This window comes from Rhinolophus ferrumequinum, chromosome 22 (assembly GCF_004115265.2).
Source record: "Rhinolophus ferrumequinum isolate MPI-CBG mRhiFer1 chromosome 22, mRhiFer1_v1.p, whole genome shotgun sequence".
In the NCBI taxonomy this organism is placed as follows: Eukaryota; Metazoa; Chordata; class Mammalia; order Chiroptera; family Rhinolophidae; genus Rhinolophus; species Rhinolophus ferrumequinum.
Window position 1 is genome coordinate 6,618,712 of NC_046305.1, and position 26,635 is coordinate 6,645,346.

Below are 26,635 nucleotides of genomic sequence, written 5' to 3' on the forward strand. Positions count from 1 at the left end.
TATTGAGTGAAATGACATATAAAATAAAACACATAATATATATGAAATAATATTATGATACTAAGAAGGAACAATAACAAAATAAGACAATGATACCTACCCTTCTGGAGCTCAGAGCTTAAGAATAATCAAATGGCAATTAATTAAATGTCAGCAAATAATAAAACAGAGAGATGAGGAAAAATAATTTTATTCATATAGAAAACAAGGTAAAACTTCAACAACTAGGAGCTACTATGCTAAAAAGAGCTCTAATCCTAAATGTATAGTACAGCTAGAGCTGAATTTGAAGGCACTAAATTTTTCATTTTCAGACTTATTTCTGGTAGCCACTACAGGAAATAGCCACATGAAATTCGGTAATATGACTGTCACACTAGACAAAGGTGACAGGTCACTGTCTATTGGTTCTAAGTAAAACTTTTTTCAGATATCATAATAAAAATAATTAGGTTCTCATAACTCATACAATTGTTTCCTTTTTACAATGAGAATTATGTAAAAAGGTAACGTTTTACATTTTGCCTTGACTGACAGAAAGCTTCAGAGTTAAGACTTGAAAGATTTCTGTCAGAATTACACAGGCTATTACGGTCAACATAGTATCTTTGTTCTCATATGGCCTTGATTCTATCCATTATTTTAGTATTTTATTTCATGTATTCTTATAAACCATCTCTAAATCTGTATGAATAGAAATACACACACACACCACGTATATACATATATATATATATATATCACATATGTATATATATATATAGTTACATATATATGTATATACACACATAATTATTTAATTTATTTAACAAATATTTGAGGTGGAAAGACAATTCACATTAAGTACCTATTGTATGCCAGGCACTGTACTAGTTGATATATAACTAGTAACCCATTTTAATTCCAAGACAATTTTATGAGGAAAAAAGTATTATAAAAATTTTACAGTAATCCCACTTCTGGGTAGGTATCCAAAGAAAATGAAATAATGATCTCAAAGAGATATTTGCATTCCCATGCTCACTCCCATTATTCACAATAGCCAAGACACGGAAGCAACGTAAGTGTTCGTTGCTGGATAAGTGGATAAAAACAATGTGGTATATAAATATGTATGTATATATTTACACGATAGAATATTATTAATCCATAAATAGAGAAAGATATTCTGCCATTTGTGATAACATAGGTGGACCCTGAGGGCATTATGCTAAGGGAAATAAGTCAGAGAAGATATATCGTACATTCTGATTTACATGTGGAATCTAAAATAGTTGAACCCTCACAAATAGAGTAGATTGATGATTACCAGGGGCTGGATTGTGGGGGAAATAGGGAGAGACTGGTCAAAGGGCATAAACTTTAAGTTATAAGATGGCGACTTTAGTTAACAATGCTGCATTGCATACTTGAATGTTGCTATAAGAGTAGAACTTAAATGTTCTCACCATAACAACAGCAAAATGGTAATTAACTGAGGTGAAGGATGTGTTAACTAACCTTATTGTGACAAAATTTTGTAATATATACATGTAACAAATTATCCTACTGTATACCTTAAACATACACTATGTTATGTTAATTATATTTCAATAAAGCTGGAAAAAATTCAATAGCTACAAAGCAGGAATTGAATGTACACTTCAAAGCCCCACATCATTCTCACTGACCATAAGATTTTACATCTTATGAATGACTGAGAAACCATACTAGTGAACACGTAAATTTCTCAATAAACCCTTCAAAGAAGAAACTACTTTTTATTAAACAAGATAAATATTTTGAAAAATTTTACATCAATTTCCTAGGGAAGCAACAAAATCATTCACTATATAAGTATATTAGGGTTTGAGAGATACGATTCTTATTATTGAAAAGGTCACACATTGGATTAAAAATATTATCTCTGAGTAAATAAATAACAAATATATATACATGTAGGAGCCTTTTGGTGGAAAACAGTAGAGTGAAATTTAATACATTATTACCCATGTTAAAGACAGAAAAATTGGTAGCATATTAAAATTTACAAAACTTTCAACTATTCTGTTATTAGCTTCATTGATCAGACCAAAAAAAAGGAACAAACTAAATGTGCAATAAGCACTTTGCTGCTTTTCTCATTGATTATGAGTCATACCTCGTAAGAGCTGTTCCTGTTTTATCACAAGGCCCCTGGTATTTTTAAATGTTTTTTCATAATCTTTTCTCAAGGTTTGGTTTTCAGGGTCTTCATCAAGTAAACAAGTTAAGGATCATCCATACTCATTGAAACAAAGAAAACCTACTGAAAAATACTACGAAGAACAGCACTATTAAATTTTATGTGCACAGTTATTTAGTTATTTTCTCTAACCAACAGTTAACTAAACATTATTTTCTGCACAATTAATTGTGGTATAACAGGACTTCTTAACCAAGGGTTCAAGTACGTGCTTGGAGTCCTTGGGTAACACATGTTTGGGCTTCACAAAATTCTCGAATCCCCAGAAATCATACGCAAATATTTTACGTATGTGCACAAGTCTCTTAATTTTCAACAGATTATCAAGTGGGTCCACGTACCAAGAAAATCATTGCCTTAGCAAATGATTTAGTTAATAAGAATATTGGCTTCCACTTCAGACAGATGCCCAGAATATTCAAAGGACATGGATTAGGGTATAAAGCTTTTTAGTACCCATTTCAGACTAGATGCCAAAAGAGAAATAACCCAAAGTTAGAGGTAAACAAAATTTAAAAATTACATCCTATGGACCCAAACAGTCCCCTGGACAGAAATAAGCAGTTATAAATACCTCAAGATCCCCAAGCATTTAAAAACAACCCCTTATTGAATGCCACTTCCATCAAAACACAAGTAGACTTAAGACTTAATAAAATAGTAATATTTTAGGAGAAATGGTCAGAATTTGATAGGTCATTTTTATATTCCTACAATTATTGTAATCCATTGATTCTAAGACACATTTTCCCACATCGTAACATCACCAGAATTTAGATGTGTCTTATAATCCATGATGTGACATTGTTTAATTGGAAGCATTCTTTTTCTTCATTAGTGGTTCATAAATAATGGTGCATCTTACAACCAATGGTGTCTGATATTTACAGGAATACGATATGTCCTAAAATATCAGTTCCTGTCATCAATCACAATGTATAAAGTAATGGTTGCTAAAAGTCGCATTCATGGTCCTCTCCGCACCCCTCCAGTTTAAATGAATTTGGATACATTCAGGAGACTTGGGACTCCAGAAATAATCTAAAATGTCCAAGATTTCTGAGTTGTCCATCTAGTTTAGGGCAACACCAATCTAGATGTCAGAAGCTTATAGCACACACAGTGGGACGAAATGCCATTCTAAAAGGATATCAGCTTTCTTCTTCTTAGAAAGTTCTTCTTGCCAAAGCTCATGTCTTTTTAATTCATGATCAATGATATTCATACAGAGAGCTCCAATTTTATAGTGAGTGATAAGTCCATGAAACTGAGAGAAGCTTTAAAGAAGAGATTTTAGTATGCATTTAAGGAACACATTTTGTGGGTTCAGGAAATTTGTTTTGGGTAAACACTGGTACAAACAATGTAGAAAATTTGATGTATTTCAATAAATGAATACACCCACAGCAAACTAAGAAGACTTAAAATTATGAGATTACTTAAACTATATTTTAACACACTACTGTTACCTGAAATGAAATTATTTTTAAGTTCGAAATTAAATAAAACATATTATTTTAATTTAACCACCATTTTAACTTTTCAGATACTCTCAAAATAAATTTTCAGACTACCATCTAACAAAACTAATAATATAACAATACTATTATTGAATAAAACTGATACCAGAGAATAAACTAGTAAAGTATTAGCAATCAGGTTTTGCATGTTTCCTAGACAATTCATTTACCCAAGCATTTATTCAGTAAATTTTTATTTGCTAATGCTGATACATTTTTAGAATAGAGGCAAGCAAATCTCTAGGAACTGGTTAAAAACTTTTTACAATGTCTCAATAAACATCTCTCTGAAGAACATATGTGTAAAATAATATATATGGATGCATAACAGGTATGTATTTGCACACACACACACACAAACACACACATCTGTATGAAAACAATAACATTTACCAGCACTTACTCTGGGTCAGGCTTTACTCTAAAAACTATCTGAAGAGGGTGCTACGATTACTATGGAGTTTACAGATGAGAACACTAAGGCACAGCGAAGCTAAGTAATGGAATCCAGATCACATAGCTAATAAATAGCAGGACTTGGATTCAAATCCAGTCTCCTTCCAGAGCCCATACTCTAACCTGCCCCTTATACTATCCCATTGTGTGTGTGTGCACACCCACATACATACATACGTGGGTGAGGACAGACTGAGTGAAGACAGAACAACAGAGAGGACAGAGAATGGGAAACAGAGTAAGAATTCAGCAGCAGAGCACCGGCAGTCACACAGAACCCTGAGCGCCCCAGTAATCTAGAACCTAAACCAAGTCAGACAGAAAGAGAAATACACATAGACTAGTACTCTTATTTCCTAATTTTTATACTTACCTGGAAAAACAAAAAAAGATGTAAATGATGTTTGTAGCTAACTCAACACTTTGCTTCCAGTCTTCTCTCAGGACTCTTGCTAATGCACCAAGGGCAGTCTCTAAAGGAAAAAGAGATGTACAAAAATAATCATTCTCCTGCCTCTGGTGATTGGTTTTAAATGTCTACTTATTAATAATAACAAGCTAAGATAGAACTGGGACAAAAAAGTAGGGTGCTTCTTTCCAACACAGAAAGCTATTTTTAAAACTGAAATCCAACTTTTACTAAAAAACTCATAAATGTAGTTTTAAGTCTATAACTGAAAACAGAAAAAATATAATATGATTTAAAGTAACATGAGTATTAATATAACAATAAAATAGTAAGACCATTTATTTCTTGAGCTGCATTTCCATTTGTAATCCTGCTATAGCAGTACCAATTTTTTTTCTTTTTTAACATCTGATTTAAGGTGCTTGTGAATAAGTAAAAAACCAGAAGAACTCTAAAAAAATAATGAGCAGTTTAGCAGGCTAACACTAGCTCCATTAAAGCAAATTAATAACCAAATAAAATTTATACACAGAAAAATAACTCTAATATTTTAATATCATGTTAAATTGATGCCAACAGACATAAATAAAACAAAAAATCTTTCACAAAATTAGCTTTAGGGTAGATTAATAACATCCCTGCTATATTTTTACTTGAGAAAGGTGAAATTAATACATTGATTAACGAGAGTTACCACATATAAAGTAAACATAAAGTAATGGGACTGGCTTCAATTAATGCTGCTACATGGCTTACCAATTCTTAAAATAATAAAAATTAAAATATCTGTGTTATATATAATTCATAATTCAACTTTCTTTGATTGGCACTCAGGCTCTATTGTACTTCATGGACCACTTTATCAGTATTTATTATTGTAATGAAAGTGTTCAGTTTATTTGAGCATTCTGGCTATTCAGATCATGAAACAACAAGAATTCACCATGTGATTAATCCATTTCATAAGAAATTTTTTCAACAAACTGAAAATTATCCTATAATGGTATTCATAATGTTACTCATTTTCACAATGCAGAGCACTAGTGTAATATATGCTTGACTCCAAAATCCTTCTGGAGTCAAGTAAATAGGTAGGCAAAGGCTCCAAAAGTCCTACTTAACAAAGAATCTGGTTTAACTTTGTTGATTCTAGTATTACCAAAGGCATTTCACCATTAAAATCAAGGGGAAATAGTATTTCTTAGAATATACTTTGGAAATGATGTACTATAATGTCATGAATTTTACACATAAGTTTAGTGACCTATTTTCCAAATTTTGTTTCATTTTGCTCCTTTTACATAGAATAGAGAAATATCTCAATAAAAATACAGCTACAGGAACTGTACATGAGTTTATCAAGAAAAAGCCAAAAGAAAATTACAAAGCTTACAGAAAGTCAAAATACAAAACCAATTTATAAGTTGAATGCAATCATAATTAAAATCTCATTGTGACTTTTTAGAGAATAGGATAAAGTGATCTCAAAATAATATACAAGAAAATGTACAAAATAATATCTAAGAAAAATCACAACTATGATATCCATGAAAAACAGCAGCCTAGCAGCAACTGAATTAGGCAGAACAGTGTGGTACTCCCCAAAATCCCTACTCCAGAAGATTCACTGTCTGACCTATCTGGATGCTAAAAAGCTCCATTCCCAGGGTTTGTCTTTACTTGACCTGACACAGAGCTTGCTCTGTACAGCCTTATACCCAGGGCATTTATTGAAAACTACTAGTGGCCACATTGCAGTAACATGCAGCAGCCTTGCCAGTTGGAGTTAACAAGAGCCTGATCAAAAAGGAAAAACTGGAAAATGAGATATTCACAGGGTTTTTGGAAAGCTCCAACATATTCCTGGGAATCTAGAAGGCCATGCACATGTGCAGGGATGTGCACATGCCAGAGAAAAAAGACCAATGAAGGACCTAATCTCTCATCTCTGGGTAACCTTGAGACAATGTACAAGCAGGAAGTGAAGGCCAAAGGTTGTAAATGACCTGCTTGAGCACTGAAGATGTTCCCCAACACACACACACACACACACACACACACACACACACACAGCCCTGAGCAAAAGTCGGGACCTTTAGTGCCAGACGTTTAAGGAAGTCTCTATTCCATCATTAACTACCACTAAACTCACAGAGCAGAGGCTTCAGTGGCTGTACAAAGAATACAGACTTTACAGAATTAATCCAGGAAACTCATTAAACAAACAAACAGCAAAAATAACAAGCCCTGGGGGAAAGAGGGAATCAGATTTTCAAAGTTTCCACAATATTATTTCAACAACAACAGTTAAAAAAAAAGAATGCTATATATGCAAAGACAGGACAGTATGTCCCATAATCAGGAAATACAGCAGTCAGTAGAAACCGTCCATGAGGAAGCTCAGACATTACTCTTGTGAGACAAAATTTTAAATCAGCTATTATAATTATACTCAAAGAACTAAAGGGAAACATATTGAAAGAATTAAAGAAAAGTATGAGAAGGTAGGAGAATGATGTCTCACCAAATAAAGAATACCATAAAGACATACAAATTATTTTAAAAATAAACCAAGTGGAAATTCTGCAATTGCAAAATACTTGTGAGATATTTGACATGAAAAATTCATTAGAAATCTTAACAGCAGATGTGAACTAGAAAAAAGAAAGAATCAACAAATGTAAAGACAGGTCAATTACAATTATTGAGTTTGAGTAATAAATAGAAAAAAGAATGAAAAATAAATAAGCAGAACCTCAAAGACTTAGGGGACACCAACAAGCATACTAATATAAACATAATGGGGACCCCGAGGGGAGAGACAAGAAAAGAGCAAAATGAATACTTAACAAAATAATACCCCAAATCTTACCAAGTTTGATGAAAAACATTAATCTGCCAAGAAGCTCCACAAACTCCAAGCAAGATAAACTCAAAGATAGCAACACCTAAACACATCATAGTCAAACTGGCAAAAACCAAAGGCAAAGAAAATATTGAAAGCAGCAAGAGAAAATCAACTCAACATGTACACAGGATCCTCAGTAAAATTAACAGCTGATTTCACACTAGAAACCATGGAAACATGAAGGTAGTGGGATGACATATTCAAAGTGCTAAGAGAAAAGGACTATCAACCAATAATTGTATATCCAGCAAAACTCCTTCAAACACCAAGGAAAAATTGAGTCATTCAGGGGTAAACAAAAACTAAGAGAATTTGTTGATAGTAGACCTTCCTTATAAAAAATACTAAAGGGAGTTCTTCAGGCTGAAATGAAAGGACATTAGAGAGTAACTTAAATCAACAAAGAGAAATAAAGAGCACTAATAAAGATAGCTATGTTGATAAATATAAAAGGCAGTATAAACGTATTTCTGATTATATTCTTTTCTTCTATGTGATTAAAAATGCATATATCAATAAGTATAGTACTGTGCTGATGGGTTGATAATGCATAAAGATGTAATTTGTATGACTATGATAGTGGGGAGGGAATAGAGTTATATTGGAGCAAAGTCTTTATACACTGTTAAAATTAAGTTGGTACTAATTTGAACTAGAGTATTTTAATTTAACACAGTAACTCTAATCCCAGAGCAAGCATTAAGAAAATTATTTGGGAAAACATAGCAAAAGAACACCAAGAGGATTAAAATGGTATACTAGAAAATATCTATTTAACATAAAAGAAGGCAGTAATGGAGGAAAAGAGGAACAAAAAAAAAAGATTAAAAATACACAGAAAACAAATACAAAATGTTAGATGATAATCCTAATTTATAAGTAATTGTATTAATGATAAATAGACTAAAACTCCAATCAAAAGGCAGAGATTGGCAGTATAAATGAAAAACAAACATTATCCAACTATATGCTTTTTACAACAGAAACACTTTAGATTCAAAGATACAAATAAGATGAAAATGAACAGAAAAGATATATCAAAAAAATGACAACTGAGAGAAACTATTTCTAAGTATATAAGAGAAAAAGGATATAATGATATATATAAATGTATGTACTAATTTATATACATATAAATGAAAAAGGATATATATTCATATATAAACATACACATACTCATATATATAAATACTTGAGATGTGAATACAAATTTCACAGGGTAGGAATTCTAAAAGTCTGGTAACATTTGAAAAGATCAAATTCATTAAAAATCAGGGAAATGCAACTTAAAACAAAGATATTGTTTATTACCAACTACATAATGGTAAAAATTTTTAGATTTGATAATGTTCATATTCTACTGGCATAACGATAGGGTGGCACAACCATTCAGCAGGCAATTCAGCAATATCCCGTAAGCTATGATGACCTGTATTTCTGCATGATATTTGTTTTTATGTATACATCCTAAAATAAGAAAATATGTACAAAGATGTTCACGGAAGCATTATTTCCTACTGAAAAATTTGGAAACAATCTAATGATCATCAGTAGGAGAATGACTAAAGAATATGTATGACTTTTAAAATACAATTATCAAAAGTAGTTTAAAATAAATTATAATATTTTACATATATGTGTAATTACACATATATGTAATTATATATGTATGTACATATATGAAATCTTAAAACATTACTTCATGGAGAAAAAATTACCAAGTAAGAAATATGATATAATATAAAAATTCATATAAGGCAATACTCTATATTTTAACACAGAAAAAACCTATACTCACATATATGTAAAAGTATGAAAAAGATCTGGATGAACGTACAAAAACTCATAACACATTACAGTATAATAATCAAAGGGGTCTTATCTATAATATTCTAATTCTTTTAAAGTAACATAATAATATATGAGTTGTATAATTTTAAAAATACTTAAAATGTAAAAATTTCCTAATTGGAATATTGGTAATATTCTAGGATTCTCTGGAAAGATCTCTATACATATTTTCCAAGCTACAAAATATGGGTGTGCCACCATAAAAGGAGTTTAACAACAGACATGTGATGGAAATCAGATAATAATGATACCTTCCATGTTTCAGTTTTGGCAAAAGTATAATGTCAGAAAACTATGCATTTAAAATACTTCTATAGAGATATTACTGAGAAAAAAAAGGTTTAAGAGGATTATATCTTCTTTTTCTTTAACTAGTACTTCTAATGAAGCAAATTCAATCAAAATTAAATTATAAAGATTAATATCGTTTGCTGTGCTACCGAAAGAGACCTAATATTGCAACTCTAATTTAATTAAAGCTTATACATATGTATACAAATGTCAGAAGTTTGATATTGTAAACTAATTGAATGTATAAGCAAGTCTTCCAGAGAAGAAAGATACATTACCATTAATGCTTGACTTCCCTTATTTAAACTATATGATTTGTGAATTCTCCAGAGAATATTAAAATATTGTGCTCTCACGTCAAAATCTGAATAAGAAGAAAGGTAATAAAGAGCTGGAAAATAAGTGCATTCCTATGTTTGGTATAAATAATTTTAGCTTACTCCTCTAATGTAATAAATTTAAAAATTATATTTCACAATAATTTTTCTATTTTTAATAGTTATAAATATAAGTTACCATTTAATAGTAGTTCTTCCAAGTTATCAGGATTTCGAGCAAGCTGCAGGATCAAAGCAGAACCCCGAACCTTGTCAGGAATATCTTCATATAATAACTCAATGTATTCATCCATGTCATTAATATTAGCAACTTCATCAATCTGAAACAAAAGGAGAGGATGAAAGTACTCCAGAAGAACAATAATGCTTAACAGAGCCACTATCAAAGGAATGATTATTTTGTGATCAGTATACTGCCCTTTATAATAATAGACAAGTTTTCAAATGACCCATAGCAGCCATTTTTTTGTAGAGGGGGAAATTAGACCTTTGAATGCTAGGATTCCAATACAAAAGTAGTTATGAACCATATGATAAAATGGGATGAATATAAACTCTAAGAATGGTCTATCAGTATAAAGTATCTTAAATGTAATGAAAAATAATTTGTATCTTCTACAATAGATTAAACAATATTTCAAAACGTATTATAATAAGAACATTTAAAACATTTTACAATTCATTTTTCTATCAAAATAAATTATATCTAAAAAACACACCAAATAATTTTTACCTTTACCAATTAAATATTGATTTTCTACCTTTTTCATGTACTTCTAAGATCAATATTTTAAAAAATTTCACATCTGTTTAATGTGATTGCATGAATTATTAATGGTAAAAGGCAAGACCTTACAATCAGTTTTCTATTAGATCAGGATCCCGTCTTACTTACCTCCATTCCTTCAAAAGGAGGCGGATCTTTAGGCTTGCTTGATTTTTCTTTTTTTTCTGTAAAAAGATAGTTTTTTGGTTTTTTTAATGAGAAGAACTAGGTTTTTAGGGTTTCTAGGTAATTTTTATTTTTAGAAGCTGAGCTTAATTCTAGCTAAGCTGGGGATCTTAAAACTGAATGGTTTATGAAACAATCTTTTTTCCAACATACAAAAATAACTGCTCATCTATAATCCTCTGTTCTACTGAAGATATCAAGGAAAATATAAATAAATAAAACCTACAAATAATCCCCAAGTTATGTTAGGCAGCAATTTTAACTTCCTCCTTGGTTAACTTTTTGGGTATGTAAATAGCCAGACTCGCCAACAAGAAGCAAAACAGTCTTCAGATTCTTCTTGTTCCCCTCCTAATTCATATTTAAGGTGGGAATAAAAAAATCAATAAGTCAAAGAAAAAAATGAATGAGTTGAGAAAATAAAAACTAAAATGAAAATTAACAAAGGAAAAGAAAAATAAATAACTTGGGTAAAGTTAAAAGCTAAAATAAAGAACAGTTACTTACTGAATTTTTTAACAAAATAAGGATCATAAATTAAAAGACAAATATTTCACATCTGCATTAATCCTCACTTGTTTCCAAATAAATGAAAGAGGTATCTAAAGGGGTTGAACACTACTTTGAGCCACTTGTTACACTCAATTATTTGATTCATAGCAGAATTTCATTTGCTAACAAAAAATTATCAAAAATACTTCACTGATCTGGGTTAAAAACCTAAGCAATTGCATGTACATTAAAATATGTTTGAGTAGTATCAAAATTTTGATTCTATAATTATCAAATATGTTTTACATATAATGGCAATTAGTCCTGATTGTTTTCAGAGGATGGTAACCGTTCTAAATAAGGTTGTATTTTCTCAACAGTTGTTGGTTAAATTTTGCCTCAAATAAATACTTTACTATGACAGTGGTTTTACTTAAGCAAAGAAAAAACATTGCTTAAGGTAAAGAATCATAAATCAAATACATATTATTGTTTTGTTTCAATCACTTTAGGGCAAAATTTCTGGCTTTAAAACAGTGAATATCAAGTAAAATAGTTAATAAAAATGGTTTCCACAAATAAGTGTATATTTAATATGGTACAGCATTTCATATATATCTTCAAATATTAGTATCTACGTAAAGAAACATTGATTTGGATGAACTGATCCATTTATAATGACACGAAAATTTCCTCTTATTCCGAAGGAGATGAGAAGACTGATTTACCCTGAAAATTCAGTGAAAGGGTTTTCATTAAAGATATTTTATTATAAATACCATCAGAATTATATTAATTTGGCATTAGGAAAGATCAATTTTAACTATATTGTACAACCCACAATAAGTATACACACGTCTTTAGAAAGCACAGGATTTACTTTGCTCACTTTGAACTTATTTAAGTTACTGAAGATGTTATCTTCTCATCATTTATAGACATCTTAGCAAAATTAATCTATCATGAAATATTTAATAAAAATTCTTCCTGGTAATATTTTCCTGATAGCACTTAGTTTCAATAATTAACAAGTATACACTGAATGCCAGCTATATAGCTGGGAGCAATCAAGTTTGAAACGCTTAATTTTGCTTTTAAATAAGTTCACAGTCTTCCAATTCATTCAACAAATACATACTGATCATATAATGTGAGTTAGTAACTGTATTTAGGGCTAACTAATAAAAGTGTATGTCAGGCACAAGGCATTTTATTTAGATAGAAAGAGAAGAGTGATTAACTTGAAAAACATTAAAAATTTTTTTGAATTGGTACAATCAAAATTTAAGCATTTATAAGTTATTTCAAAGGCACCACATTTTAGAACTTACAAAGATATGTAAACTTAATAAATACTATGAAATGGAATAACTAACCATTCATAATCTGAGATGACTTTCCATTTAAATGTCTGTTTCTATTTTGCTTCATTTTTGGTTTAGATTATTTTAAAATGTCTTCTATAAATAATCAATCATTTAGCTCTAACATTTTAATAGCTTAGTTCTTTAATGAGGGACTTAAAGATAGAAGAATGGCAACAATTGAGACGATGAGGAATGAAAAGGTAATATTTTCCTAAGGAAGATTCATAAAACATCTTTAGTATAGTCTAGAGCACATGACATATATTTAAACATTTAAATACTTAAGTAATCCACTCAAAAAATTAAATGTCAATAAAAAAGTTTGAAAATATAAATCTAGTTGGAGTAGAGAAAATATGTTTTCTGCCCAAAATTCTCTCCTTTTACTATTCTAGACTCAATACAACAGGCATTTGCTTTTGTGTTCCTTATTTCAGCGGATGTGTACATACACACACAGGCACACAGACACAGTATGAAATAGAAACATCATTTTGCGTGGGAACATCTAATATAAAGCCCGACATGGAGGCAACTACTATGTTTGTTTATCTTTCATTTACTTATTCATAGCACTGGCAAAAAAACAAAACAAAACAAAATATCTTTCAAATATGTAAAGTACAAACTCTAGTCAAACAACTCTGGTCCTGCATTAAGAAGTCAGAAATTCTTCTCCTTACCTTTTCCTGACAATGAATCACGGCGGTTCTGCAGATAGTATAACAGCTGTTCTACCTCATTCAGTTTTGAGGGATGAATGAGTTTACATTCTTCTACCACCTTCCGTGCCAAGGAAGTTATATCTGTGTTGGCATTGAGACTCTTAAGTCGAATGCTGTAAGCATATCAGAATTTTCCAACTCAGGTATTATCAAAGTAAGTGACAACTTAAACAACAGTTCTTTAAATAAGTAATTAACAAAGCACTTTAATGTACTTTACATAGACTATTTCAGTAAAATATAATAAGGTATTAGATATAATAATTAGCATTAGATAAATGCCAAGCGATGATTTTCTTTGAGCTGGACAAACGAGATAAAAAGAACCTAATAACACCTACATTTGATGCTTCTAGGCAGGACAGCGTATTCAGAGATCTTATTTTAAATGTCTTTCCGATGGAATACACATAGTCTTTAGTCATGGGATATGAGAATCCATATTGCCAAAGATGAATTATTTTCTTGACCATAGTCACAATCATTTATGTTTTTCAGTTAGGGACAAGACGCAATATTGATATTTTAGGATTCAGTTGTTCTAATGGAAATTATACAGAAAGCAGGAAGAAAACAAAGCAGGATGCATTTTAAGACCTATATGAGGAATTCTGAGGAACAAATGAATATGTTTCATATGTGTGACTACATCAAAAAAATAATAAACCAGCTTCTCCCTCCTTTTTATTTTAGTCCAGGAGATTCATTGGAAGCTCAATTTAAAAAAGGTCATTCGGAGTCTGGAAACAATTGCATTTGCATGGATTCATGGCACCAGGGAGAGCTATGAAAATTCAGGGTGAAGACTCAACCTTCAGGGCTAGAAAAGACTCTCTCAAGCAGATGTGCTCATGCAAGGCTTAGATTCCAAGAGAAACATAAAGTTGCCACTGTACAGAATTATTTCTTGGTGAAATGGCCAATATTTGGCGAGACGTCAGATATTAGAGGCAGCAAGGACAGAGGGGTCTCAGGAAAAGGTCCTGTACTGAGTGAGCATCTGTGAAATCATTATTCAGATGTAGATGACCTCTCCTGAAAGAAGTCCAGAAGAGTGAGTGGGACGTTATTCCTAGCTCTAGAGTCATTCCCAAATCTGGTCCTCTTGGGATTCTATGAGCTACCTTTTAAACTGTTGATTCAATTTTTGGATGATTTCACTGCACATCAGAAGGCAGAGATAGAAAGGAGAGACCATTCAGAGAAAAACTCTCAAAAGAATCTCTCTATGCTTAATTTTAGTAAGCAACTGGGAGATCTTGGCAGTTTCCATAAATCTGATTGAGAAGAGACACAATAGAAATGCTATAAACATATATTTAAAAAATTTCTTATTAGTCTTTTTTAGAGCAGTTATAGGTTTACAGAAAAATTGTGCATAAAGTACAGAGTTCCCCACTACGCCCCCACTATCCCCTCATACTGCTTTTATCTATTATTACCATTTTGCATTAGCATGGAACCTTTGTTTATGAACAAAGATGAACCAATACTGAACCTTATTATAAAGTTGACATTAGTTGACATTCACTCTGTGTTGTACAGTTCTGTGGGCTTTGACTAATGGATAATGTCAGGTCATACAGAATAGTCTTAGTGCCCTAAAAATGCTTTCTGCTCCACCTATTCCCTCCTCCCCTTATTCTCTCCGTCCCTGCCCCCTGAACCCCTGACAACCTCTAATCTTTTTACTGTAGTTTTACTTTTGTAGAATGTTATATAGTTGGACTCATATAAGATGTAGCTTTTCTAATAGAGCGTCTTTCACTTAGTAATACCCATTTAGGTTCCTCCACATCTTTTTATAGTTGATTTCTTTTTAGTGCTGAATAATACGTGATGGTAGGGAGGCACCACTGTTGGTTTACCCATTTGCCTACTGAAGGATGTGTTGGTTGCGTCCAGTTGTTAACAATTAGAAATACGGCTGCTATAAACATTCGTGCGCTGGTTTTTGTGTGGACATACGTTTCCAAACGCATCTGGGTTAATATTTAGGGGCACAATTGCTGGATCACATGGTAAGCCTATGTTTAGCTTTGTAAGAAACTGCCCAACTGTGTTTCAAAGTGGCTGTATTTTACGCTCCCACCAGCCTTGAGTGAGTTCCTATTGGTCTATATCCTCACCATTTGGTGCTGCCAGTGGTTTGGATTTTACCCATTCTACTAGGTGTGTAGTGGTATCTCGATTTAATAAAGCAGATTTTTCTATCTCTTTTTAGATCTGTTTTCTACCAACGTGTGTGTGTGTGTGTGTGTGTGTGTATTAGCAATCTGATTCATCTTCTTTCCATTAAAAATAATAGATTTTCTTCTTTTAGTGTGAAGATCTCTCTCCTGAATCCTTCCCTTATTATAAAAGACAAAGAAAAACTAGGTAGGGCTAGAATTTTTAGAAAATATTACCTGTATGTTTACTGATTATTCCTATAACCAAAAAATAGAGTCTTTATTAGGCAGCCTATATCTATTAAGAACACCAAAAACTCACAAGAGAAATACCCATATTATTTTTGGAGCATAACTATCAGTTTCTCATAAAGAATGAAATACAAGTCTTCTGACCTGGGCCATAGCACTAACAACCCCAATTTAATGACAGTTTCACTTCATACCTATCTCAATCTATGAGTGTCTCCTCAAAACCCTCACCCCCAGTTGCTGCCTTTGATAAGACCTCTTGAATTGTCAACAAACCACAGTGTCTTTTTGGTCCCACAGTATGATTTCTCTTCAGATTTTTTGCAGCCAGGGTTGAGTATCCCAAAATTGAAGTACTCAGGTCTTCCCCTCAACTGACATTTATAAATCCACTTACTCTAGTCATAGGAGGTAGTAACTCTTTCCAGCTGCCTAACTAGTGAATGTATCCCTTATCTAGGAAACCTGCAGATTTTCAAACTGTAACAACACTCTCATTTAATTCTAGTTGAATGAGGCTACTGACTGCATTCTTAAGAACCCAAACCTAATTTTTCTCATGAAATGTGATATATGAGACTGTTAAGGCACAGATTGATGACTTAGCTTTTCTTTGGACATCAGTAAGATCTCATGAGACTTCACATGTTGTCAAAATGTACAAAACTTAGGCAGCAACCACAAACACACAAATGGAAGAGAGGAAGTGTGTGAGAACACAAAAAAGTGTGAGCATGTGTTAGAATCTACAGTGTATATGTGTAGGCATGTGTATTTCTCTTCAGTCTAGTGGATTATCCAAGGACTCACTCATTTGTAATGAATTAGCTGTGTAATCTCGTCTCCTTCTGACCCAAATAAGAAGACAAATTAGGGATCGCAGTAAGACACTAGGTGGCTTCTCTCTTTAGGCTGCTACACACCGAAGTTTCTCAGTTGTGGCCCTATTAAAAGTTTGGGCAAATACTTCTTTGTTTGTAGGTGGCTCTCGTGCAGAGTAGGAATCTTAGCGGCACCTTGGCCTCTATCCATTAGATGCCATTAGCACCCTCCAGTTATGAAAACCCAAAATGTGTCCAGGTATTGCCAAATGTCCCCGGGGGAAAACCACAACCAGTTGAGAACCACTGCTATATATTTAAAATACAATGCTTTTCAGTGTGCTAAACACTATCTCGTGCTCTCTTAGCAGTCTGAATCTACTTAATACCACCAAAACACACAAAAATTCTTTTTCACTAGTTTAACTTTTCCTTAACGAGTGGCCAAATCAAAATTCTTATGGAGGGTGGAAGTTTGGAAGAGAACACTAGGTGATCTCAGACCTTCTCTACTTCCACAAAACTACAGAAGAAAGGTAAGGTCATCACCAGCACAACTACAGACCAATAAAAAGGCCAGTTTCCAAGGGGCTCCTGAAAGGATTACAAATGCAAGAAGGAAAGTGTGTAGAACCCTGGAAGATCTAAGGTCTCAATTCATTGAATCAGAAAATGCTTCTTACTAAGATCTTTCAGAGGGCTAGATATCAGAATTTTGGAAATCAATCACTTTCTGTAATTCCAGGGAAGAAGGAAGAACACAGGATTCTGTAAAATACTAATTTCCTAAATTAAACTAAAAAGTCCCACATAAACATCTCTTTTATAATCAACGTCCCAAGTTGTAGTAGCTTATACTCTATTTTATGCATTTACTAAATGGGATAAATCAGAATAGGTATTTTTCAATAGGTTCCCATTATGTTTACATAAACATGATTATCTCTGGAATAAATATATCTGTATTTATAGTTTAATATAGTCCCTGCTTCACTAAAATGAAGTAGGTCTAGAGAAATGCCATAACCACTTATCATCTTTGCAGATATTTAAATAACATCGTATTTCTATAAAGTTTGTATAAGGTTCACTACTTTCAAAATGTACACAAATGAAGAAAACTTACATTTTTTGGCATTCCTTTCGTTCTCCCAACATGGGATCTCCCATTTCTCCAAGAATGGTCGCTTCCACTTCATATTGAACAATAAGTGCTTTTTCTGATGGATGTACATCAATATTTCCTCCTTTAACTTTCCTATAATGTAAAATAAAAAGAGGCATACTAGATTAAAAACTCACAAAATGTCCATTGTTTTTACCTAGTTTCTAGTTCCAAAAACATCATGTGGGCTGGAGTAACATATGCATTTAAATCAGATCGATAGTTAACATGGCAACATTTTCCAAAGTGATCTACAGATTCAATATAATCCCTATCAAATTCCCAAAGCCTTTTTTCCAGAAATGGAAAAATGATCCTAAACGTCATATGGAAACACATGGGACTCTGAGTACCCAAAACAATCTTGAAAAAGAAGAACAAAGTTGGAAGACTTATACTTCCTGATTTCAAAATGTACTACAAGGCTACAGTAATCAAAACAGTGAATTACTAGCATAAAGATAAACATATAGATCAATGGAATAATAGAACTGAGTCCAGGAATAAAAAACTGCCTATAGTCAATTGATTTCAACAAGATTGTCAAAACCTTTCATTGAGGGAGAAAAGAATAATCTCTTAAACAAATGGTACTGAGACAACTGGACATCCACATGTAAAACAATGAAAGTGGACCCTTACCACATACCACATAATTAATTCAAAAAGGAACAAAGACATAAATTTAAGAGCTAAACCAAAAAAAACTCTGAGAAAAAAACACAGGGGCAAATCTTCATGACCTTGGATTTGGCAATGGTTTCTTAAATAATGACATCAAAAGCAAAAGCAACTAAAACCCTAAAGACTCCACCAAAAAACTACAAGAACTACTAAATGGAAGTCTCAGAATACAGAACCAATATTCAGAAATCTGTTGTTTCTATACGCTGATAACAAACGATCAGAAGGAGAAATTAAGAAAACAGTCCCATTCACATTTGCATCAAAAAGAATAAAATACATAGGAATAAATTTAACCAAAGAGGAGAAAGGTCTGTACTCTGAAAACTATAAGACATTGAAGAAAGAAACTGAACAAGATACAAATAAATGGAAGGATATACCTTCCTCATAGATTAGAAGGATTTATATTGTTAAAATGTCCTTACTACCTAAAGCAATATACAGATTCAATGCAATCCCTATTAAAATGCCAATGCATTCTTCTCAGAATTAGAACAACTAATCCTAAAATTTACATTGAACCACCAAAGATCCCGAACAGCCAAAGAAAGCGTGAGAAAGAACAAGGTGGGAGGTCTCACCCTCCATATCAAACCACACTAGAGAGAGCTCTTTTTGCCCTTCTCCTGCAAGGATGAAGACCATCCTCAGCTGTCCCAGTGTTCACATTCCAGAAAATGTACGAGACTTGATGTTTGCCTTTTGGACCATCTTTACTACATGCTCTACCTTATTCTGAGGCCTCACAAATGCGTTCTCTCTAAGTGGACATCACTCTGAAAGGAAGTCCCTGAAGAGTGACTTCAACCTTACCAAGGTAGCACTCAGTCTTTGCAAGGAGAAGGAAGAGCTCTGGGTTGACAGATGGTGGGGAATTAGCGAGACCTGGCTCCTGTCCGCACTCTTGGCAGTCAGATAACGGAACATGGTCAAGGGTCTCAGCCTGGGCGTCCGTTACAAAAGGAGGTCTCTGTGTGCTCACTTCCCCATCAACGCTGTTATTCAGGAGAATGGTTCCCTATATGAAATCCGAAAATTCTTCAGTGGAAAACACATCTGCAGGGTTGGGATGAGGTCAGGCGTCTTGTTCAATATCCCAAGCCCAGGAAGATGAGTTAATTCTTGAAGGAAATGACACTGAACTTGTATGAAATTCAGCTGCTTCGATTCAACAAGCCACAACAGTTAAAAATAAGGCTATCAGAAAATTTTTGGATGGTATCTATGTTTCTGAAAAAGGAACAGTTCAGCAGGCTGATGAATAAGATCTAAGTTGTCCAGCTATAGAAATACCAAGATGTTGCATGATTTCTCAGGGTTAGTTGTAATATTTTAAAGATGCAATAAAAGTCATGTATTGGGAAGAAACTATACTACAAAGTTACAATAGTGAAAACAGTATGGTTCTGGCTTAAAAAGAGACATGTAGATCAATGGAATAGAATAGAAAGCCCAGAAATAAATCCTCACTCATACAGTCAATTGATTTATGACAAAGGAGGCAAGGATATACAACGGGGTAAAGACACGCAAAAAAATGAAACTGGATCACTTTTCTTACACCATATACAAAAATACACTCAAAATGGATTAAAGACTTAAAAGTAAGACCTGAAACCATAAAACTCCTAGAAGAAAACACAGACAGAAAACTCTCTGACATCATTCTCAGCAATATCTTTTTTGGATGTCTCCTTGGGCAATGGGACTATATCAAACTAAAAAGTTTTTACACAGCAAAGGAAACCATCAACAAAACAAAAAGACTAAATGGGAGAAGATATTCGCAAATGATGTATCTGATAAGGGGTTAATATGCAAAATATGTAATAAACTCATACAACTTAACACCAAAAAACAAACAATTGAATTAAAAAATAGGCAGAACAGACATTTTTCTCCAAAGAGGACATACAGATGACCAACAGACACATGAAAAGATGCTCAATGTCACTACCATGTTTTCCCGAAAATAAGGCCTAGCCGGACCATCAGCTCTTATGCGTCTTTTGGAGCCGAAATTAATATAAGACCCGGTATTATTTTAATATAATATAAGATCAGATCTTTAAAATAATATAATATAATATAATATAATATAATATAATATAATATAATAAATATTGGGTCTTATATTAATTTTTGCTCCAAAAGATGCATTAGAGCTGATGCTCCAGCTAGGTCTAATTTTCAGAGAAACCCAGTAATCATCAGGGAAATGTAAATTAAAATCACAAGGAGACACCACCTCACGCCTGTCAAAATGGCTATCATTAATAAATCAACAAGCAAGTGTTGGCGAGGATGTGGAGAAAAAGGAACTCTCATACACTGTTGGTGGGGTTGTAAATTAGTGCAGCCACTGTGGAAAACTGTATGGAGGATCCTCAAAAAATTAAAAATACAACTACCATATGATTCAGCAATTCCTCTTCTAGGTAGTTATCCAAAAAAACCAAAAACACTAATTTGAAAAGATATATGCATCCCCACATTCATTGCAACATTACTAGTAATAACGAAGATATGGACGAAAACTACATGTCCATCAATAGATGAATGGATAAAGAAGACGTGGTAATATACACAATGGGATATTAACCATAAAAATCTAAAAAGACAAAACAAATGAATAAACAAAACAGAAACAGACCCATAGATATAGAAAATAAGTTAATGGGTACCAAAGGGGAGAGCACCTGGGGGATGGGAATAAAAAAAAGAGAAAAAAAATCAATGATTGAAAAGTTTAAAAAACTAAATACAAAAAAACAACTGAAGAAAAAATATACCTAAAGATATATTTTATGTAAAAAATTTTATCTATAAAATCTATAAAATTTTGTATTATATCTATAAAATATATAAAAATATATCTAAACATATCTTTAGATATAAAATATATCTATATATAAAAAGAGATCTATATATTTTTTATGCCAGTACCATACTGTTTTGTATATGAAAGATACAGTGAAGACGGTGAAAGTAGTATCTAGAACAGATAAAAACTATTTTCTCCAAAGAAGACAGACGAAAGCCAGGAAGCATATGAAAAGATGCCCAATGTCACTAGTAACTAGGGAAATGTAAATCAAGACCACAGTAAGATACCACTTCACATCCATTAGAATGGTCTTAATTTTAAAAAATAAACAATTATTGGGGACTATGTAGAAAAACTGAAACTCTCTTACATTGCTGGTGAGAACGTAAAATGGTGCAGCCATTGTGGAAAACAGTTTGGTGTGGTTCCTCAATAAGTTAAACATAATTAGCATATGACCCAGCAACAACTAGGAATATATACCAAAAGAGTGAAAATAGGTTTTCAAACAAAAACTCGTACAGGAATGCTCACAGTAGCTTTATTGACAATAGCCAATAGATGCAAATAGCCTAAATGTCCATCAACAGACGGACAAACAAATGCCTGCTATATCCATACAATGGATTATTATTCAGCTATTAAAAGGAATGAAGTACTGTACTGAAAAAAGCTAAAACATGGATAAATGTTGAAAATTATACTGTGTGAAAAAAGCTTTACATAAAAGCCAAATCCTTATTTCAGTTATAATATACTTAGGGCACTTCTCATAAATATAGTAAAACAGTAACATCTTATAATATACTGTTTAAAGTCTGTATTCCTTGCTACATTATAACTACCATAAAGGCAGGGAAAATAAATCTCATTCATCTAATACTTTTTATCACTAGGCTGAGTGACTTTTACATGGTAGAATTTTAAATAACTATTGAATGAATAAATGCCATTCACTCTTAAAATCCTTCAATGGTTCCCCTTTGATCTTCTAAGTCTCAATTCTTTACTACAGATCATAAGTCCTCTATGATTTGGCCCTTTTGTCTTTGTAGCCTTATTCTCACTTCATTTAGTAACTATGTATTGAGTACTTATGTTCCAGGCACTGTGCTGGCACTGGGGATAAAATGGGAAGTTAAGATACATAGTACCTCATCCTTTTAAAGCTTACAGATCAGCAGGAAAAACAAACAAAAACAGTAAAGTAGATGTCATGGGAACCTAGCAAGTATATCTGACCTAGAATGTGTGGTGTGAACGTTCGTCTCAGCAAAGACATTCTGGAAAAAAAAGATGTGTAAGCTAAAACAGGAAAGATGAGGGGTTAGCTGGGTGAACAAGGCAAATTCCAGACAATCGGAAGGGAATGTAGAACCTAACAATGAAACACATAGGCATCTAGAAGAAGCTATTTCTGTAAGGCTGAAGTATGGAATTACTGGGTGTGGGATGGGATTAGAGAGATGAAGCTCAAAAGATCGGTGCTCTAACTCTAAGAGCAATGGAAAGCCATCAGGGAGTTCTGAGCAGAGGCAAAACAACAAACAAACAAACAAACAAAATCACTGGCTGCTAGCTGTCTATTTAATTGTGTGGATATCTAATTGAGAATATGAACTGTGCCTATTGCATCATTTCTCCCATGACCAAAACAATGCTAGGCATACACTAGATATTTGGTGAGTATTTATTAAGTGCTATTGAGTCAAAACACAACTGGTTGAACAAAAAAACGAAACCCAAGTTTTGATTCTAAAATCTGTTACACATGTAAACTTAAAGAGACTAGAGACTAGAGATTCCTCCGTGATAGCTACAATGAAACCACTGAAAATAATCAAATTTTGAGTGAATCCATTAGATTGAAAACATACTGCTATCTTGTTAAAAACAAAATATAAAAGTAAATTACAAAAGAAATATATGTAATCATTATCAACAAACCAATAATTAAAACAGAAGGTTCTGTCAGACATCATAAATCATCGGGCCTGTACGGTTATATATCAGCTGCATATTTCTAATCTGAAAGCAGACCATGCAAACTTTTTATTATTTATTTGTCAAAATTAGACAAAACTGAGAAGTGTATATTTTAATCTGTCCAGATTGTGACCTTATTTTGCTTCAAACATTACAGTGACTCGTTCCGTTTTATATTTTCAACTCTAGGTAATATGGCTTTAAAAGTAAACAATAGGTTGAGAATTATAAATTGTAGTATGCCTAAGGGTCTATAAGGGTACAAGAATCCTAAGAAAAACTATCTTCTGGCACAACAATATTACATGAAAATAAGCTATAACAGTGGCTCCTTGCTCTAGAACAATCTTACATTTAAAGTTGAGAGAGAAAAAATTTATTTTCTCTGTCACAAAATTTTCAATCAAGATATTTGAAAAGATCAATGTAAGCAAAATTCAGTGAGGAAACAAAAACTGTTATATACTCGTTATGATTACATATTCCTCCTTAAAAAGTTTACTGATAAAGCCTGGTTGATAGCTTCAGATATATTTATATAAAATGAGAAGGACATGCAATATATGCCTCCATCTCACAAAGACAGTGCAATTGGTTGACTGGTTGATTTTACGATTGTTTCGATCCCTTTTAAGAGTCTATAAAAGATTAGAAGATCTTTCTGTGATAACCAGGGCCCTGCCAAACCAGGATAAATATATTCAGCAAAAGTATATTATGACTTACAATATTATAATAATACCGCCGCCTTACATGCATATTTTATCTTTTAAAAGTATTTTCATATTTGGTCCTCATATCTCTCCATAAGGTAATAATTGCCCTGTGTTTAGATAAGAAAACCGTCCCAAAGAATACATGTGACTTCCCCAGGGAATTTCCCAGTCAGTAACGGGGACTTATTGTAAAAATGGAGAGTCCTGATTATGACTTTTTTCTATTGGATTACTGCTAAGTCACGGTCCAGTAGGGGGTATCTTTATTTATTTATTTTTAATCAGCTGAGATGCTCTTATCTTTGACAGGAGTAAAATAAATAATCCCAACAGATTAACAATTTCCTTTAAAGTGTAACTGACAGTCCAAATGTTTTAAACTGAAAACATTAGGACCTGTTCTCCGTCGAGCTCCGGGAACAAACCTCTTGATAATTAGGAACCTCCTACGTACAAAAAAAAATGACACTGTCAACAGGGCAGTTACGTGGACGAAATTGACGAGGAAAGCAGACACCGATGGGAAAGCCACCGCTCAGGCCAGCCTCCCATCACGTAAAAGTCGCCCCTTCTTTCCCCGTCATCATTTCACAACCCGACGGCAGCGAACCCCCAGCCTAGAGGCCGAGAGCAGAGGGCCCCGCGTCTTCACTGCCAGGCTTCCACGCGAGTTCTCTATTAGGGAAACGTGGGGGGTCGGCATTGGGGGCGGGGGGGGGGTTTACTCCGCCCCTCTCCGCTGAACAATGTACCGCAGCCAGGAAACCACCGCAATGCTGTCAGGGCCCCGCCGAGTCAGGTAGGGGGCTGCAGAGCCTCGCACGCCCGCAGGGCCCGGTCCTCTCCCCCACGATGCACCTTGTCCCTGCCCGTCCTGTGACTTCTCCCCGGGTCTCCCACCCCGATTCTGAGCATCCAGCTTTGCTCAGTGACGCCTCGATGGCCAACCCCAAGAACCTCTAAGGATAGCGTCAGGGTCCCGAGCCAGGAAGGTAGGACCGAGCACTGGGGAGTCGTCACCTTTTGAGGTATCTGGCGTCCTCCCCTTGCATGGCGGCGGCGACGACGGCGTGGGGAGGCTGGGGGTATCTGCGAGAGCAATTTCCGGAAACGGTGGCCACGGTACCCCGACCTCCAAAGGCGATGACAGTCCTGAGGCCTGCAAGGCGGGGCGGCGGCGGCGCTGTGGTTACCACGGTGAGGCCGCCGGCTCCTCCCACAGCTCCCAAAGCCCAAAGCGCTGGAGCCGCCTGGACCCGCCCAGAGGCGCCTCAGCAGCCCCGCCTCAAGGCGCATGCGCCCGCTCCGCCGCGCAGGTAGGCGCAGGCTCAGTAGGAGGGGCGGGACCCTGGGACGAATCTGACGCACACGGAGCAAAACGACAAGGTATTTGCGGCGGATTTAGGCGTGGATGGTTAAGGAGCGGCACCGTGGTCACTGCCCTCTTGAGAAGGAGAATTGAAACAGTCATCCCGGTCAGCCGAATTGAATTTCACGTCCTCAGCTTGAAAAGCGGGCAAGGGAACCCGTTAGCCTTTTAATTAAGAGAATGCTATACAGCTGTCCAGCCCTTGGCTAATAACCTGTAAAGGGAGGTTTGTATTTGGGGGATTGTGGGAAAGGAACTGCACTGATTTTTCTGAGAAGCTCTAACTTGTGGAGCAAAATGAATACAGTTAATGTCGACTTTGATTCAGTGTCAGATCTTTACCTTCCACTTTGGTATCCTAAATGTAAAATGCACCTGCACGCCCCCCACCCCCCCGCCAGCACCACCACCACCACCACCACACGCACCCACACACACACCCCTCTTGAAACTCCAACTCCTCCAGTAATTGTTCCTAAATCAGGGAACGTTTGGAACTGTTTCCTTTGAAGCAGGTAACTGTTGGCAGTGCAGGCCATAGAGAAGAAGGGATGGTCTTGAATCTTAGCAAGTAAATGCCCTCTGCTTTCAGTTCTATTCCCGTGCGCTCAGCGATCGCATCTAGGCAAATGATTCATGTTCATTTACTCAATAAATATTCATTGAGCGCCAGCTTTGTGCCAAACAGGAATACAAAAAAGGCTCCTCCACTTTCTCTCCTCACCTGTAATCCTGTTACTTTCTCTTCTAGTTCTGTATTTTCAGTCATCTTGGACCATGCCTACATAGTGCCACTGCCTTTTTCGAGTGCGATAAATTAATGCACTGTACTACATGGCATATTAAATATAGAGACACGGTCCATACCCGCTAAGAGATGTTATTTTTTATCTGCCTACCCATGTATACTAGCTACACTATTTCTGTCAGTGTGTCAGTGTTGCAGTCATTCTTTTGGTCTTCCGAGGAAGAATATTTGGAGCTAACTTTGACATTTTCCTCTGTGTCATGCCCTCTTATTAAACTATTATAAAATTCTATCATTTCTTCCTTCAAGGTATTCCTACAATCCAGCTTTTCTTCAACATTCCCACTTCCAGCTACGAGT

General features: G+C 34.3%; 1 protein-coding gene across 2 annotated transcripts in view; it reads right to left on the bottom strand.

Annotated features, from left to right (window-relative positions):
• KIFAP3 (kinesin associated protein 3) overlaps positions 1–25,434 on the bottom strand; it is a 118,033-nt gene extending 92,599 nt beyond the window's left edge. For both annotated transcript variants that reach the window (XM_033092770.1, XM_033092771.1), the window contains exons 1-8: positions 25,179–25,434; positions 17,904–18,035; positions 13,492–13,646; positions 10,893–10,948; positions 10,176–10,317; positions 4,574–4,673; positions 3,377–3,501; positions 2,141–2,239 (exon numbers count right to left, since the gene is read on the bottom strand). In XM_033092770.1, coding sequence (XP_032948661.1) covers positions 2,141–2,239; positions 3,377–3,501; positions 4,574–4,673; positions 10,176–10,317; positions 10,893–10,948; positions 13,492–13,646; positions 17,904–18,035; positions 25,179–25,210 — 841 coding nt within the window. In that variant the 5' untranslated portion in view covers positions 25,211–25,434. The remainder of the gene's footprint in view (positions 1–2,140; positions 2,240–3,376; positions 3,502–4,573; positions 4,674–10,175; positions 10,318–10,892; positions 10,949–13,491; positions 13,647–17,903; positions 18,036–25,178) is intronic.
• Between the last annotated feature and the right edge of the window lie 1,201 nt (positions 25,435–26,635).